Source organism: Condylostylus longicornis, unplaced genomic scaffold (assembly GCF_029603195.1).
Source record: "Condylostylus longicornis isolate FDR11 unplaced genomic scaffold, ASM2960319v2 ptg000044l, whole genome shotgun sequence".
Lineage (NCBI taxonomy): Eukaryota > Metazoa > Arthropoda > Insecta > Diptera > Dolichopodidae > Condylostylus > Condylostylus longicornis.
This window is the reverse complement of record NW_026578013.1, coordinates 13,402,302-13,419,730: the sequence shown is the minus strand read 5'-3', so window position 1 is coordinate 13,419,730 and position 17,429 is coordinate 13,402,302. Positions and strand designations below refer to the sequence as shown.

General features: G+C 26.2%; 1 protein-coding gene across 6 annotated transcripts in view; it reads left to right on the top strand.

Moving 5' to 3' along the window:
- LOC129610146 (zinc finger protein 250) overlaps nucleotides 1–15,614 on the top strand; it is an 86,734-nt gene extending 71,120 nt beyond the window's left edge. For 2 of the 6 annotated variants that reach the window (XM_055522542.1, XM_055522543.1), the window contains 6 exons: nucleotides 3,847–3,882; nucleotides 11,136–11,893; nucleotides 11,960–12,743; nucleotides 13,660–14,129; nucleotides 14,221–14,325; nucleotides 14,527–15,612. In XM_055522542.1, coding sequence (XP_055378517.1) covers nucleotides 11,432–11,893; nucleotides 11,960–12,743; nucleotides 13,660–14,129; nucleotides 14,221–14,325; nucleotides 14,527–14,991 — 2,286 coding nt within the window. In that variant the 5' untranslated portion in view covers nucleotides 3,847–3,882; nucleotides 11,136–11,431 and the 3' untranslated portion in view covers nucleotides 14,992–15,612. Of the gene's footprint in view, nucleotides 1–3,846; nucleotides 3,883–11,135; nucleotides 11,894–11,959; nucleotides 12,744–13,659; nucleotides 14,130–14,220; nucleotides 14,326–14,526 lie in introns of all 6 variants that reach the window. The other 4 variants (XM_055522546.1, XM_055522544.1, XM_055522547.1 and 1 more) reach the window with 4 other exon arrangements.
- The last annotated feature ends 1,815 nt before the right edge of the window (nucleotides 15,615–17,429 follow it).

Here is a 17,429-nt window from a genome sequence, read left to right as displayed (position 1 = left end):
TTGGTAAAATACCATTGCCTTAATGTCGATTCTTAATATAGCAAAATTATTAAAAATTTTTGTATTTTTCAATTAACAAATGCGGGTGTTGGAAACTGCTATCGCTTTAAAGTCGGTTTTTAATGTATATGTGTAATAACTAATGTAGTATAATAAGTATTTAAAAAAATAATTTGTTTCAATAATGTGGTGACGTGCACAAGAGCTAAACATTGAATTAATTTATATTTACTAAGTAGGTCCCTACGAATATTGGGTGGTAAATTACCTTTTAGATAAAAGCACTATGTATAATAATTGAGAATTTCTAACTAAAACAATTTTAGGGAAATTTTATAAATTTCATAAAAAATAATTAAATTCATTTATAATTTCATTATTATTTAATATTAAAATTGAACAAAATTACTTCGTTATTAAATGAAAGTAAATTAAAACCACAAATTTAATTTAATTTGATGTCATTAATTTTCCAAAAAATTAACAACAATAATTATTTTGAATTCACTTTAATTTGGATTACCTTACTTGAATATTAAAAGCACAATTTATATACTTAAGTGTATATACATACATATGTATGTAAGCACATGATGTATATAAGTGCGTTGTATTGACTTGTTGATCATCATAAAACTAAGTCTCATTCATATTCGCGATATTTTAATTTTTTTTTTTCTTCGTTTTTTTATCTGCTTTAATTTTTGCTTCAAATATGTACATTGTACAAATATACATACATTCATAGATACATATGTTGCCTATATCAATTCGACTATGTATATGAATTGAAATTTGTTTTGTTATTAATTTACATATACGTAGGTATATTTATGTACATACAAAGCGATATGAAAGTTTATATTAGAATAGAAAACAACGTTTTAGTAAAATGTACTACTTTCTTATGTTCTTACATATGTATATTTGTGTGTACGTATATGTATATAGGCATGCTTAATATTTGTAATATTTTATATGCAAAGCTCTTATTAGCAAGTAACTACCTATACATTAGTTATTTAAATAGTATGTGAAAAATTTTGTTATAAAATTTAATAAGTTTTAGGTAATGCTCTGGATTTTAAGTTTTCACTTCCGAAATATATATAGGGTAATTGTTGAAAATGTATAATAGCTGCATACCTACATATGTTCACCGTACATGGACCGTAATCGGAAACGCAAGAATTGTAAAATTAAATGGCGCTAAGACTGCCTATTTATTATTTAGCCATTCTGAAAACTGGCTAAATTAAGCGGTTCATGTTTCGTTTAGGCTGGTTTCAACCAGAAAAATTATCAGCTTGAAAATCAACAAGCAGGCAAAAACATATACATATATGTAATTTCAACCTAAGTCAAGTTAATTTTAAGAAAACTATTAAATATTTTTCAATTAAAATACAAGATTAACGGTTAAATTTTAAGCTTACTCAAATTGTACTTTATACAACTGTTAGATTAATATTTAAAGTCTGCAATGATCTTCGAATATGAAGTATGGCAAAAATGATCGGAGGATTGCAATTGCAAAAAATACCAAATCTTATGATTTCAAATTATAATTTAGAGACAATAATTTTTCGTTGGCAACAGTTTAGAAATTTATTTTTGATGCGGCAATTTAAATTCAAAATTTAAGACACTGACGTACATTGGATACTTTTTAACTATTATTCTATCTCTGTAAAATTTTATCTAGACTAGACTATACAACTTGTTTTTGCAAATAAACTTAGAAAAAAATTAAATTATTAATTTTTAGCACTTTTCCAAAAATTTTTTTGAAAAAAAGTGCTTATTCACTCTGTGATTAGTTTCACTCTGTCCGTCCGTCTGTCCGTGAGTCTGTTTGCAAAACTTCTACACTCTTGAAGATAGAAAGCTGAAAATATAAAGATCTTTACTAGAAACTTATTTCCGTAGAACAAAATTTTTACCTATCTCCCCCCCCCCCCCCTCTAGAAGTTATACACCCACCAAAACCCTAAAAATGCCATTTTTTGACTATTTATTGCAGAAAGGCAGCGGCTTGCTTCTCCTATTGCGGCATACTCTAGTCAAACTTTAAAAAAGCGAAATGGCCGTTTAAATTTACAGTTATCTAAAATCCATCTTTTCCAAATTTTTGATTTCGTTTTTCTTCTAGATCCCAGATTGTAGGAGCCTGGAATTTCAACAGCTTTTAGACACTAATAAATACTTTATTTTGTTGGAAGAAAATTTTTTTCCATCTCCAGCCCCTCTCAAGTTATCGTCTCTTGATATTTGTAAAATTTTAATTTTTGACGCCTTATATCTCCGAAACAGCAAATTTTTTCTAATTTCTATAAACGCAAAAAGCTAACGGTAAATTCCATGACATTAAAAAATAATTACTTTTCTCAACAGCATTATGTTAACCCCTCTTTATATTAATTTTTGCTTTATTTCAAAGACTGCTTAAATTGTTCATCCTAAATATATGCCATCCTAGAAATAGTTTCGTTTATGAATGAAAATAATTTTAAAAGTGTGGTAGATATACTAGACTGTATTTAAAAGCAGTATTTTCACTTGTTTAAGTGAAAAGTGCTACAATACAAACCATTGGTTTGAACCAACTTTATTTTTTAAAGTTTAATTCGGAGGAGTTAGTCAGTTATTTACGCTAAGAGAATGAATAATTTTAAAATTTTTGTCTAACAGTAATACAAGGTTGAAAGTCATTTAAATTAGAGACTATATCTATTTTATAATCACATTTTTTTTAGAGTTTGCAGTTGTACATTTTTTCTAACCTAAAAAATTGCTGTAGAATAACAATAACTATTTCTAATAATTGTCATTATTAAAAAGTTCTTTTGTAATTATACAGTTGTGTTCATATGAGCCGAGTTGAGATTTGGCATGCAAACAATGTGCGATTCAACATTTTTATTAAATTACGTACATTTTATAATGAACCATTGAACCAAAATATTTATAAGCATAACAAAAATGACTGTATACAACTGATCGAAAACTATTTATTATATTTTAAAAGTTTTTTTATTGAATTAACATTGTAATTGTGAGAAGATTTCATTTAAGATTTCAATATTTCTAATCGTTTATTTATTAATATTTTATATGAGGAGATAAATATAAATTGTGGCCCGTGGTGCGTATTTCAGTATGATATGCCTGGTTTAAAAAATTACAATTTGCAATTTAAGGTTCAAACCTCATAACTGAATCATAATACCTGACCAATTTAGCAATATTGATAATGCTAAATTTATATTAATTTTAAGAATGTAGAAACAAAAAACAATTTCATAAAATGCATAAATTTATAGGTTCTTAATTGTTTCTACGTGTGTAACTAATGTACGTCACATTTTCGTTCTTTTACTATTCATGAGATACCTATTTATAATTTTTTTTCGTTTTTTTTTATATTGTGGAGGTCTAAAGAACATGTAAAAATGCCACATTTATAATTTGTTATTTAGATTTTTGTTTTGGACTATTCAATTTGACGCATACTTCTCTTAATAATTATCGTAAATTTTTTACCTAAATTGTAAATTTTATTTTTGTAAGGTGTTGCGCGTGTTTATATAAATAGTTTGAATAAATTTCAAAATTTATAAAAGTAACTTAAAAATATTGTATTTTTAGCGAAAGTGAAAAAATCACCACTTTTTTAAAATAAATCTAGGAAAAACTTTAATTTAAAATTTTTTGTCAATAATTTCAATGATAAACATTTTGAAATTTCAAATTTTGCAAACGTTTTGTTTTTATTAAGAATTTTTTTATCAAATTTTCAACAATGGAAAACTAATTATAAAACTTTTTTCTTTTTATCGTTTACAGAGCTACTAATGGACTTTTTTGAAACATAATCGATTGGTAAGATTTTAACATTTCCACATTAAATAATTTTTCAGCTCAATAAAATTGGCGAATCTTTTTTATTATTAAGAGGCTTTAGAGTTGAAACAAAGAATACCGGTTAAAATTTGTGCATTGTTTAGTCATTCCCGTTATCGTTACAGTAATTTTTAATTGTACTAGTTTTATCGAATGAGGTCTTTAATTTCTGTTTACTTAGTTATGTGGTGGGAACATTGCCTTAATCTTTATTCTAAAGAATCTCTATTCATCTTCACTTTTTCTTTACAAATATTAATTTTTTTTATAAGTATGTATGTATGGGTATATGGTCCGTACTCAAACTCAGCTCTTCATTTTTAATGACTACGTCAACTTAAAATTATTTTCGAAATTGTATTAAGCATAAATTTGCTTTAGAATTTATAAGAGACGAATTAATATCAAAATTTTGATTGTGTTTATGAGAAAGTTACTTTTCCGTATTGTCATTACTAGCTCCGAAATCGCAAAACTTATTAAGTTAATTATTTTAATTTCAATAATGATAAAACTTTTGAAAAAATTATATTTATATACATACATAGTACACATATAAGAAGAGATTGCATACTCCTAAATTATAAGAAACGACAAATTTTTCATATTTATCAACACTTCAGTGACATAAAACTTTGTTTTTTTAAAATATTTAATTGGCACCCACTGTAATTTACCTACTTTACGAATGTTTCAAAAGAGATATTTTTACATTTAGAATATTTCAAAGGTCTAGAAATAGAAGTCTTTTATAGGGGAGTATTAAAATAATTTCTATTTTAATATCAAATAATCATATTTAATGTGTCATATGCGATTATTTCATATTATTATTAAATACAAGTAATATGTGGTATTCATATACATATATGTCTGCATATATTTTTTTGATATTTTTTTGATTCTCTAAGGAATTTTTTTTCAATTTGAACGAAATTTATCACTTTTTATTGAAAACATTAATTTTATACATACGTATGTACATCCATACTTACATATATTTAATGTGCTATATTAACCATATAGTACATTTGAAAGAAATGTGTTAAATTGAATTTGATAAATACTTACGCCATATTATCAAAAATCTAAAGCTTTTACCAGCATCATATAATTTATACATATATATATGTACATACAATGTATGTATAAGCTTTTGCTCTATTGAAAATTTTGCAAACTGTGCTACATAGGCAACTATTTTGGTGATCTTTTAGCGAAAAAATCATTTTTACAAATTTTCACATTTCTAAATTATGATATTTTTACAAACATTTTTATGTGAAATACATACAAACATAAGTACATTAGTAAAAGATCCTTATCTACACGTGCAACTATGTACATGCATATAAGTATATTTTATTTGTTCATATTACATAATGCTGTACTTATCTGTCCTAAAAAACGAATATTATTTTATATTAGTAAAAGCGTAAATGATTACTTTTCTAATTTTGTTAATTTGCTATTTATTAAATTTAATGCAAATTATTCCCAAACATAACAACATGTAGATGTATATGTGTGTACATACCACATTCTAATAATATACCGGTTATGTTTTTTTAATAATAGCGTTCGTTAATATTAATTTAGTGTGTTACCGAAAAAAAAATAAATTCGCAAAACACAAAAGAATTTTGTGTTTGTGTATATATTCTAAATATATATACTTATATAAATATAAACTTATATTTCAATATATGTACATATATAATGATTATTTTTTTTGCAATCATTATAATGTATGTACGTATTCATACACACTTTCTTATTATAATGCTAAATATTTAACTAAATGTATATTTTCAAGCCACTCTGTTTAAATTGTTACGAACATGCAAAGTAATAATTCATTTAAAAACCAATTCTATATGTGTAATTTATAATATTCAACTATATTTGCTTGAATTTGTGTTTGTTTTATATTTTCAATACATACCTACATACAAATGTATTTCTTTTTACATAAATTATATATACATATGATTTATATCTATAAATTCCTTTTTATATATTGTAGAGTTACCATTTTCTCAAAATGCATATTGATGTACATAATTTATAAAATGAAGGTGTTGTTCTTATGCCTTGATTATCAGCAAGAAAATATTTTTTTTTTCAATTCAATATTTTTCAATCTGATTTTTCCTCAATATGTAAGCCATTAAAAAATTTTAAAATATCTTAACTGTTATGTGTTTCCATGTTCTCTATTTTTTCTGTGTCCACTGTGAACAACGGAAATCGTCTGTGGTTGCTGTTCACCGATTTGGTTCTGTCTTTGCAATTAGCGGTGAAAGGCACAAAACTGTTAAATTTTAATGTTCTGCTGTAGCTTTAAATTAAAGTGTTCCATAATATATAATTCAAAAGGCAATTTACATATTTAAATATAAATATTAATTAACATTAAAATTTTCTTGAAATTAATTTGAATATTTGTTATATTCATATATTCTTATGTTTTAAACATATTGTTGACTAAAATTATTGGTTTAACTGCAGTTAATTTTGTCTTAAATTAAAATTATATGATTACAGCAAAAACTTCCTAAGTTGGGTTTGTTATTCTTTTTAATTATATTATTATACATTTGGATTCTACACAATTCAATCTACATAATTAATGTATTCTGCGACTCTATTAAAATTAATTACTTAGTTTGGCATAGTTCTGAAATTGCAAAAATAATAAAATCTGATTTAATATGAAATTAAAAGAATAATAAAGTTGGGTTAAACCAATATTTTATAAAGAATCAGTTTTTCCACCGATAAGTGAAAACATTATTTTTAAAAATAATATATGTACATACATATTATGTACAATATTAAATTACATCAATATATAATATATACATTATTAAAATTACATACTTTCATTTATATACGAAAATACTTTAAAGATTGCATAAATTTAGGATGAGGCAAAGATGAAAAAATTGAAAGATGTGTTAATATAAAGGCCGAATTCAAGGGTTAATTGTGTTAAATGAGTTAAGAAAAATAATTATATTTTTTGATTGTATTTGTAGAAATTTGGGAAAGCTTGCAGTTTTGGGAATACAAGGTGTCGAAATATAAATTTTACAAATATTGATAGGCGATATTTTGAGAGAGGGTGGAGATGGAAAAAAATTAGTTATTGTCCAGAAGAAAAGTGTAATTAAAAATTTGAAACGAAAACAAATGGATCTTAGTATTGGTTAATTTTTTCGTTTTTTTAAAGATCAATTATGCTATGCCGTAGTAGAAGAAGTTCAGCTTTACTTTTCTGTGTTTGCAGAATTTAAAAAATGTTTATTGTTTCTTTAAAACAGAGGGGGAGAAATTTCTTTCAAAAATTTATATGCATATGAAATTTCAGTTTTCTGTCTTCAAAGATGTAGAAGTTTTGTAAACGCAGACGGAAGGATGGACGGACAGACGGACGTACAGAAAGAAAGTATATTTCACAAGTAGAAGACATTTCTTTTAAAATTCAATTTAAACTTAAAATAGTGATTTTATGACTATACCAACTAAATTCAATTATTTTGCTTAAATTGATTGGCAAATTGACCCATACAATAGCCTGATGTAGTTATAAATCCCTCAACTCACCCGCACAGTACCTTGTGAAACCAAACATAAATGGTCACCTTTACAAATGATGCAAGCTCTTTATATTGTACATAGTGTACCCACATACATATAATCATACATATTATACATTGTACACGTTTATTCATCTATACATAATATTTTTTAGTGATTATATATTTACAAAATAAAAACTACAGAAAGGAAACAACAAAAACAACAAGAAAGAAAAAACAATCTAAAAATAAATCATTTTAGAGTTGAACATTTTTTTGTTGTTTTAATGGCGTTTTTTTTCCAACTTATTTTTTGCGAAAGTAAAACATGTTCCGCGATTTTTCTTCTTTAAATTGATGAACTGATCTTTTTTCATTATTGTCGCTATTTTTTGCTCGTTTATTTTTATTTGGTTGCTTTGCGCTTTCGTAGTTCGTACAAAATATAATTTTATTTACAAAATAGCATAATGTTAAGTCGAACAGAGAATATTTTTATAATTTTTTTTTGTACAAAAATAACACATATACATTGAAATCTTACAATGCCGAATATAAATTCGAGATAATCTGGAGACTGCTGAACACCATCAATATTATAGGGAGCACAAAAAACCAAATATTTTTTTAATTTTCATTTATTCTTTTATTTCTTCTTCTTTTACCATTTTTTTGTATTAAATATACACACCAACAAAATACTGAAGTAAAAAAAAGGACTGGTTCTACAATCATTGAATACCACCGTTAAGCATTTAATATCTTCTCATAAGTACAGGCATAAGTCTGTGTCATTTGCTATTTTTATTTTAAAAATTTTGCTAGTTAATTATTGTCGAAAAATAAAAGAATAACAAATATAAAACTACATAAATAATTTAATTCATATTTCATTAGAAAAGGTTCGTACCCTTATTTTAGTTCATGCGTGTATCCGTGTACTGCATTGTAAAACAAAATTCCTAAATTTTTCTTATATTTTTTTATCTTTCAGTAATTAATTATATTATTTTTGATATAATGGTCGATCGTAGTGTTTTTCGAACTTCGTTGACTGCAACACTTTAAACCATCAATTAAGTTTTAATTTGATACACCTAGAAGTACAAATACTTACATACACACATACATATATTCAATTTGTTAAGTATGCTTAATATTAACGGAGCACAATAATATATTTTCATAGTGTCTCTATTGAGTAAAATCGATTATGAAAGTTTTTGTTGTAACTCAGGAGTATTTAATTAATATTTAATTGATTCCTAAATTATTTATGTATTTACATTATCTTTACTTTTGCAAATATTTTTATTTTTAAATTTGTATCTGCTATCATTATGAATTCTTACCATTAAGTAATTTCAAAATTTACTAGAATATTTTGTACGCCTCAAAATTATTTTTACGGAAATACGCGCAAATTTTATGGTTGTTACTAACAAATAGCCTATGTAAAATTCTGTTAGTCAAGTTGATTGCAGTAGAAGTAATCTGCAAAAATAGACAATATTATTCTTAGTATCCATATTTCTTACTAGATACATCTGGGTATGTTATGAAGTGCATACCCAGATTTGTAATATGAACTGTTTAATAAGTATGAGCTACGAAATAATCAAATATTGTCAACAGAAACCATATTTTGCTGTCTTTAATATTCTTAAACTTAAAGTATAATTTGATGTTAGGTATTGTAATTTTGTTCCATCACTGTTTAATTACAGATATTGAGTAGTTTTCGGTCTATAAAATTCTATTTAATTTTTATTTAATTATGTAATTTTTGTGAAAAATTAATGAAATGTTACTGGTTTGGCTTTTTGTCGACCGTATGGCATACAATAAGAGAGTATGTATTGCATTCATTAAGGAGTGTGATATGTGAGTTCACCAAATTAAATATTTTGAATTCTGTTATTCTGCTCTGAAAAAGAAGTTAATTTTAATATTTGCATGCACAAATAAATTAATCGATTTCATTTAAACATACAAACATATGTATATTCATCACATTAATATCACATTTAAAAAAAAAATTCAATTTATGAAATACTAAAATTTAAATAAGCTATTCCAAAACTCCCTAAAACCATTCTATCTATACACTGGCACACACTAGTGAACTTATTATGCAAATGCAAAAGTATAATATTGTTTTGTCTGAAATTTTTTTATAATAAGTCACACTCCTTGAAAATGGCTTGCTTCATTTTTTACTCATGATGTTTTTTATTTTTCTTGCCTTTTATGTTTTGCATTTTGGGGGTTTATTTCAAAAAGATGTGGACGTGAAAGCAAAGAGTCGATATTTTCAAACAATGAGAATTTTTTTTATTTTCTTTTTATTCTGATTACATTGCTTCTTTTATACGTACATGCTTGCAAAAATACAAATATTGTTAAAGAATTTACATGTATATGTCTAGATCCATGCATACATATATATGTATATTCTATGGGTTTATATAACTCAATACTCACGTATAGCATTTTCTCTTATTTTTCCCAATTTGAATTGCAGGCTGTCTCGTGCTGGAATTCCTAGTATAGTTCTTTAATATTACGAGCATTACATTTTATAATGATGTCATTGTGTTTCACATTTACGAAGTAATGACCTCCAATTGTGTTGCTGATATATTCTTATTTAGTTTCAGGGACAATATTTTGCAATTTTTGTTCTTGAATTGTGTTTTGCTTTTATGTAAATTTGATTTTATTTTATTTGTAAAATTTTCGTTTTGTCTTTTTTACTTTCTCCATTTTTGAGCCTAGTTCTTTCTTTGTTATTTTGTCTTAAAAATTTATAAGTGTTTTATGCATAGAGAGATTTTGTTTGGTGTTGCCAAATTTTCGTGTAGCTCATAATATTTGAATGATTAAAATGAGCTGATTAAAATGAAGTAATTATGATAGTTTTGTATTATATGTATGTAAATATAAAAAAATCTAATCAATATACAATGTTGATCCGATATTCAAATGTTACTAAACAACTCTGCAATTAACATTCTCAACGTAGACACTATTAACATCATCTTAACACATAGTATTTTAACAATTTGAAATGCAGGCAAGCAAGTATTTCTGAAAGGGTTTCAATAATGTATTGCTGAAATATGAAACTGAAAGAACTATAAGTCTGCTGAGTTAATTAGAAAGTTCATCATCTACAACTATAGTTAATACTTGTTTATTAGATAAATTCATTTTTGATATGCATCAGTATAAAATTTTTAAAAAAGGAGCTATTTCTCCTTTTAAAATTTTTTGTTTAGAAAATATTGCAAAAAAGGACAGTCCTTATGGTTTATGAAATACATGTAAACGCATGCCTATGTAGATATGATTTGAGAAAGTTTTTCAACTGAAAGATAAATCAAATGTGCATTTGTAATAAATTAAAAAAATGACCTAGTTTAATATACAGAAGAACAACTTTGTGCTTAACATCACAAAATTTTTCTTGAAATTTTCTATATATTTAATGTTGCTTGTACGGGATTACGTCATTTATGTAGCTTCGGGATCTTACTACTTACTATTTTTATATATACCGTTGAAAAAATGCTGATCGAATTTTGTATTGAAAATTATTTTTTGTTGAAACTTATTGTTAATTGCAATCTTTTATTTATTTTACAGGATCTTATTTACAAAAACAAATATTATGGAACAACATGTGTGTTGGTTACGACAACAATATGTAGAAAAGAATTCAATTACTTTAAAAAAGGAAAACTATTTACGGCAAACTGAAAAAATGTAAACTCTAAAAGGAATAAGCAAGTAAAATAACTAGAAATTCGTCAATGTAAAACTTTGACGAAATTTAAAAATTCCGCAAAATTTTGTATATTCAAATTTAGAAAACTTTTAAAAAACCCAAAAAAATCGCAACTCTATTATAAATTTAAATTGAAGGAAAAAGAAAAAAAAATATGGCAATTAATTTTTCTGCATCATTTGCCGCGTGTTTGGCGGCAGGCTTAAAAGTTCCCCGACAAATTATGTACTGTATATCACAAGATACAGGGGCCCCGTATGTCTTATATAAAGATTCCCAAGAAGCTGCTGAAAGAAATGCAGCAGCATTAGGCGGAACACAATGGGGTGCCGATGTTTACCCGGCCACAATACAACAAACATCACAAACACACTTAGCGCAAAATGCACAACATAATGCAACAAGTCAAATAGCAGCTGCAGCAGCAGCGGCTGTCGCCGCACAACATCAACAACAACAACAAACACAACAGCAACAACAACCCCATAGTCCGAATGACACAGATCGTAATCGGGATGGCCAACACCAACAGAGTGGACCATCCCCGTCAACCAGTCCATATCCCTCGCAAAGACAGAATGGAACAGTACAAGAAAACGATGTTAGAATTAATCAAGTAAATTCATTTTTTCTTAGAAAATTTTTACAATTTACAATAATTATTCTTAATTAAATTTTTAAGGTAAACGGCTTACAACAAAATGTACAAACAAATCAAAATGCCCAACAACAAAATCAAAATCCTAGCGAACAACAAAGAACAATTGAAATGACACAACATAATAGTGACCAAAATCAACAACAACAGCAACAGCAGCAACAACAGCTTCAAAATGGCAATCCGCAACAAAATAATGATGGTACATTTAGCGCACCACAACAAACTGAAATAAATTATTACGCTCAAAGGCATCCAAGCGGCCCACAAAGTACAATGCTAGCACCACCAGGTTTCCCACCGCTACATTATTTGAATAAACCTGTATTACCTGGAATGAGCGGATCTATTGATCAAAATGGCAGTCTTGAAACTTATGCAATGCCTGATTTATTACCAGCTAGTGGTCACAATATGCATCAAAATAATACAACACCATCACCATCAACACACAAAACGAAACCTCATTCAGATTTGCGTTTATTTAAATGTTTAAGCTGTGGTAAAGACTTTAAACAAAAGAGCACCCTTTTACAACATGAGAGAATACATACCGATGCAAGGCCGTATCCATGTCCAGAATGTGGGAAAAGATTTCGCCAACAGTCTCATCTAACGCAGCACATAAGGATTCATGCAAATGAAAAACCATTTTCATGTGCGTATTGTCCACGAAGTTTTCGGCAGAGAGCAATACTAAATCAGCACGTTCGCATACATTCGGGTGAGAAGCCCTACTCATGCCCAGAATGCGGCAAACATTTTCGCCAGAAGGCCATCCTCAATCAGCATGTGCGAACCCACCAAGGCGAGCGACAGTTTAAATTAAATACGAAAACAAAAAAACAAAATTTAAAAACAAAAATATTTTAAAAATCCGATTTCAAAATTTTCAAAACAAACAAGAAAAAAAAATTAAAGAAAGAAGAAAGCTAATTAAATTTTTTTTCAAAATTTTTAAAGCAAAATATTGGTTTTTTTTCCAAATTCAAAAAAATGACAAATAAATTGAATTGAAAATTGAAATAAACTCGAACCAGAGTGTTAAAATTATTAAAAAATTGAAAATGATTGGCTTTTCATAATGAAATATTACTTTCAAAAGTGATTGGATTTTAAAAACAAAAGTTTACTAAATGTATTTCGTGAATATCGTTCAAAGTATCTACGAAGTAATACTTCAAATATGAGATGAAAACAATTTTAATTAGTTACGGATAGAATTGAAAAAATTCAAAATTTGGTCAAATACCGAAATAAATTCTTGGATACTTTAGTATTGAAGAATTGAAGTGGAATTAAAAGTCCAATTACTTCTGTTTTTTTCTGTTTTGTTTGAATGCAATCTAAACCTAACTAAGATTTTGAAAATTATACTCCATGCACCAAATTTTGAGATTTTTTTAATTGTCACACATATTTAAATTGTTAATTTAATTCAGACCATCCCACAACAAAAACAACTGATAACTAAAAAACTAAGCTCGCCTGGGTGAATAAAACGCAAAAATAAAAAAGAAATTCTTATTAAGTAGATTATATAGTCAATCTTTCATACACCAAAAATAATTTCGTAGATCCTTTGAACAAAGTAGACTCATTTGTCCTTTTAAAAGAATTTAAATTTTCTTACACTATGCTTTTTTCACATTGAATAAATAATGAAAACAAGAGTTTAGAGAAAACTTAGATTTTTAAAATATAATTTTCTTCTTATATTACAGATGTTTCACCTCATCTCATTTTTAAAAATGGACCACATCCAACTTTATGGCCAGCGGATGTACCATTTCCAGGTGAAGAAGGTGATACAAAGAATGAAATTGGTTATAATGAAGATGGTTCACAAAGTACTCCAGAATCAAGTGGTATGTTTTTCACTGCCTACTATAAAGATAGTAAAGGTAATCCAAAGATGCTGCCTGATGTACTACGTGGTCATCACAATAATCAACATGGGATGCCATTATATGTACGATGTCCGATTTGTGAAAAAGAATTCAAACAGAAAAGTACCCTTCTGCAACATGGTTGCATTCACATTGAATCAAGACCATATCCATGTCCTGAGTGTGGTAAACGTTTCAGACAACAATCTCATTTAACCCAACATTTACGTATACATACAAATGAAAAACCCTTTGCATGTTTGTATTGTCCACGGTTCTTCCGTCAAAGGACAATATTAAATCAGGTACATTCATATTTTAAAAAATATGATATTCTGTTTTAATATATTCATATACATATAAATACATGTTTAATGTTCTTATTATATTTAACAGCACGTTCGAATTCATACTGGGGAGAAACCATATAAATGCGCTCAATGTGGTAAAGATTTTAGACAAAAAGCTATTCTCGATCAGCATACAAGAACTCACCAGGTAGTTGTAGATATTAAAAATTTATTTGTTTCTATATTATTCACGCCATTCATAAATACACATGTAATAAAAAAATTTTGTGAAAAAATTCAATGTATTAAATTTTCTCACAATTCTTATAAACATTAAGAACAACCTACATTTTTCTTTGACATTTTTAAATATTTAATTCTAATATTTTTATGTATGAATGTATTATTTTAGGGAGATCGTCCATTCTGTTGCCCAATGCCAAACTGTAGGCGACGTTTCGCTACTGAACAGGAAGTCAAAAAGCATATAGACAACCATATGAATCCACATTCATCGAAATCGCGTCGTCATGCAAATAATTTATCAAATACTGAAACGAAACATAACCCAGCTGTTGCAACAGCAGCAGCTGCTGCACAATTTTTAACAACAATGGAAAATAAAACAAATTTAATACCAAGAATGGGTCCAGTTGTTAAACATGAATTATATTTCCCACAATGCTATGGGCCGCCATTTAATCAAGCTTTTGGACAACAACAGCAACAACACCAACCACAACCTTCAGCAGCGCATGCAGGCAATCAATCATCATTAGCTAATGGAACAGCGTCTAGTGGAGGAAACAATTCCGTTGTAACTGTAGCACAAGCAGCTGGTGGACAACCAAATACAGTTACAGTTGTAGCGCAGTGACATCCTCCAAATCATCAGACTACATCATCATCAACAACAATACAACAAACAACATCTCAATCACAACATCAACATAATCATCACCATAATCAACATCATCATCATAGTCAACACCATCAACAAGTTGGTGGTCAAAATTCAACAACAGCGGTATCATCAACTGCTCCACCAGCAGCAATGCCAATAGTAACAGTAGCGACACCTGCTCTTCAAACAGCTAGTGGGGCTTTAGCTGCCACAGTTATTGCGCCATTATCATTAACAACAGGAACACTTCCACCACCAGGACCTCCGCCCGTAATACAATCATCTCATAGTCATACACTAGCAACAGCAGCATCGGTTTTACAACCCACAACATTACATACTCATACAATATTCGGATCTCTATGATAAATTTAATCAAATTTATTAAGTTTTAAGATTTAAAAAACAAAAACAAAAACTTCAAATAACAAAAGAAATTAACTAAAATTTTAAAAAACACTGGTATATAAGTGTCATACAAAAAACAAAAATAATCTCGCCAATTAAATTAATTGAATTTCACATAAAAGTTTGAAAACTCTTATTTCTAAATTTTTATTTTCAAATTTAATTGTTTAAAAAATTATATTTATTATTATTTGTTTTAAATGCAATTTTTTATTCCTAATTTTTAAATTATGTATTTTTAAAATTATTTAATTTTAGTTTCAAATAATCAAAACAAATATTTCAAATAGAATATTTTTGTAGTCCTTAAACAGAAAAAGTTTTGTTAACTATAGGTTAATCAATTTTCGAATTAATGTTGATTTTATTTAAGTTTGTATTTGAATCTGGCTGTTTAATTTCAAGTCAAGTTTTTTTGTTAAATGAAATAAAAAATTAAATTAATAAATTAATGTATGTAAATTTTTTATATTTTTCTCTTCAAATAATATTAATTTTGTTTATTTGTTTAAAAGAATTTTAAAATTAAAATTAAAAAAGTGAAAATGTATACTTAAATAATTTTTTGCTTTTAACATTTTCCTTAAAAGGCTTCCAATATTATTTTTTAGTATTATCATTATTTTGTGCAATAATTTACGAATTCTTACAAAAACTCTTCCAATTCATAATGATAGATTAAGAATTTAATTTTGTTTATGTACTTAATTTCACCGTTATCAAATTATTTGTGCCATATTATATTTTCATTTGTTTTTTAATTTATGTGACAAATATGTAGCTATTATCAAATATAAAAATCTATCACTTATTACCAATTCAAATAAATATAGCTTGTAAAATTGAAAAAGTTTCTTATAATTAACATTTTCGTCATCAATTATTAACTTGTATTGAAATTTATAATAATATAGAAAACAAAATTTTTGATAAACTTAAACAAGCAAATTCCAGTAGGTTAACAATTTTTTTAAGAAAGTGGAATTTTTCTTAATTTTAACTTTAATAAAATTCTATTCATTTTGGAACAAATTTGCAGTTTCCCCTCAATAAATTTGTAAGCCGTTTTTCATTGTTCCGAATTCGGTTGTTTCAAATTAGATTCCGGATATTAACTTTTTTATATAACCTCAAATTGATTTGGCCTGCATTGAAATGCTATTTTTGTAATTTTTATTCTAATCAAAATAATAAATTTCTAGATAATAAAGAGAAAAATTTTTAATTTGATAATAGCTTTTTTTGTTAAAACAGTTATTCGGTTTTTTTATTTTGTATATTAAAGCAATTTTCATTTTTAATATTCGTTTTCAATTCATTAATTTTAAACTAAAAAAAAATATTATTTAACTGTTAAAGAAATAAAAAAATTAAATTTAAAATATTAAAATTGTAATGAATCAAAAAGAAAATGAAAACAAGGAAAGAAAACGGTAAACCCTTCAAAAAAATAAATATACGTATTAAACAAGATTAAATTATAAATATATTTATAAATTAAATAAAATCATAATTGTAAAACATAAATGTAATCAAATATATAAATAAAATTGTATGATTAAGTATGTTTACAAAATATATATATATATATTAAATATTTAATATTTATATAAAAATATCATATAAATATGGAAAAAATGCATACATAAAAAATATTCGGAACTAAGCGTTAAAGTAAAATAATTAATATGAAATATGTATAATAACATTGATATAACAATAAAAAAAAATTACAAAATTATTAGAAATACAAAAATAATTTCAACATATAAAAATTAATAAACGCATTTAATGTGTTTTATAAAACGTTGAAATCAAACGAAAATAAAAAAAACATCCCTAAATTATTAAAAAATTGATAATTTATTTAAATTAAAACAAAAAATTTAATAAAATATTTAAACATAATTATAATATAAAACAAAGAATAAAAAGATTTTTTTTTAGAATTTAGTCATTTCTATAGTGATGTAACTAATAATTAAGAATCAAAAGAAAAAAAA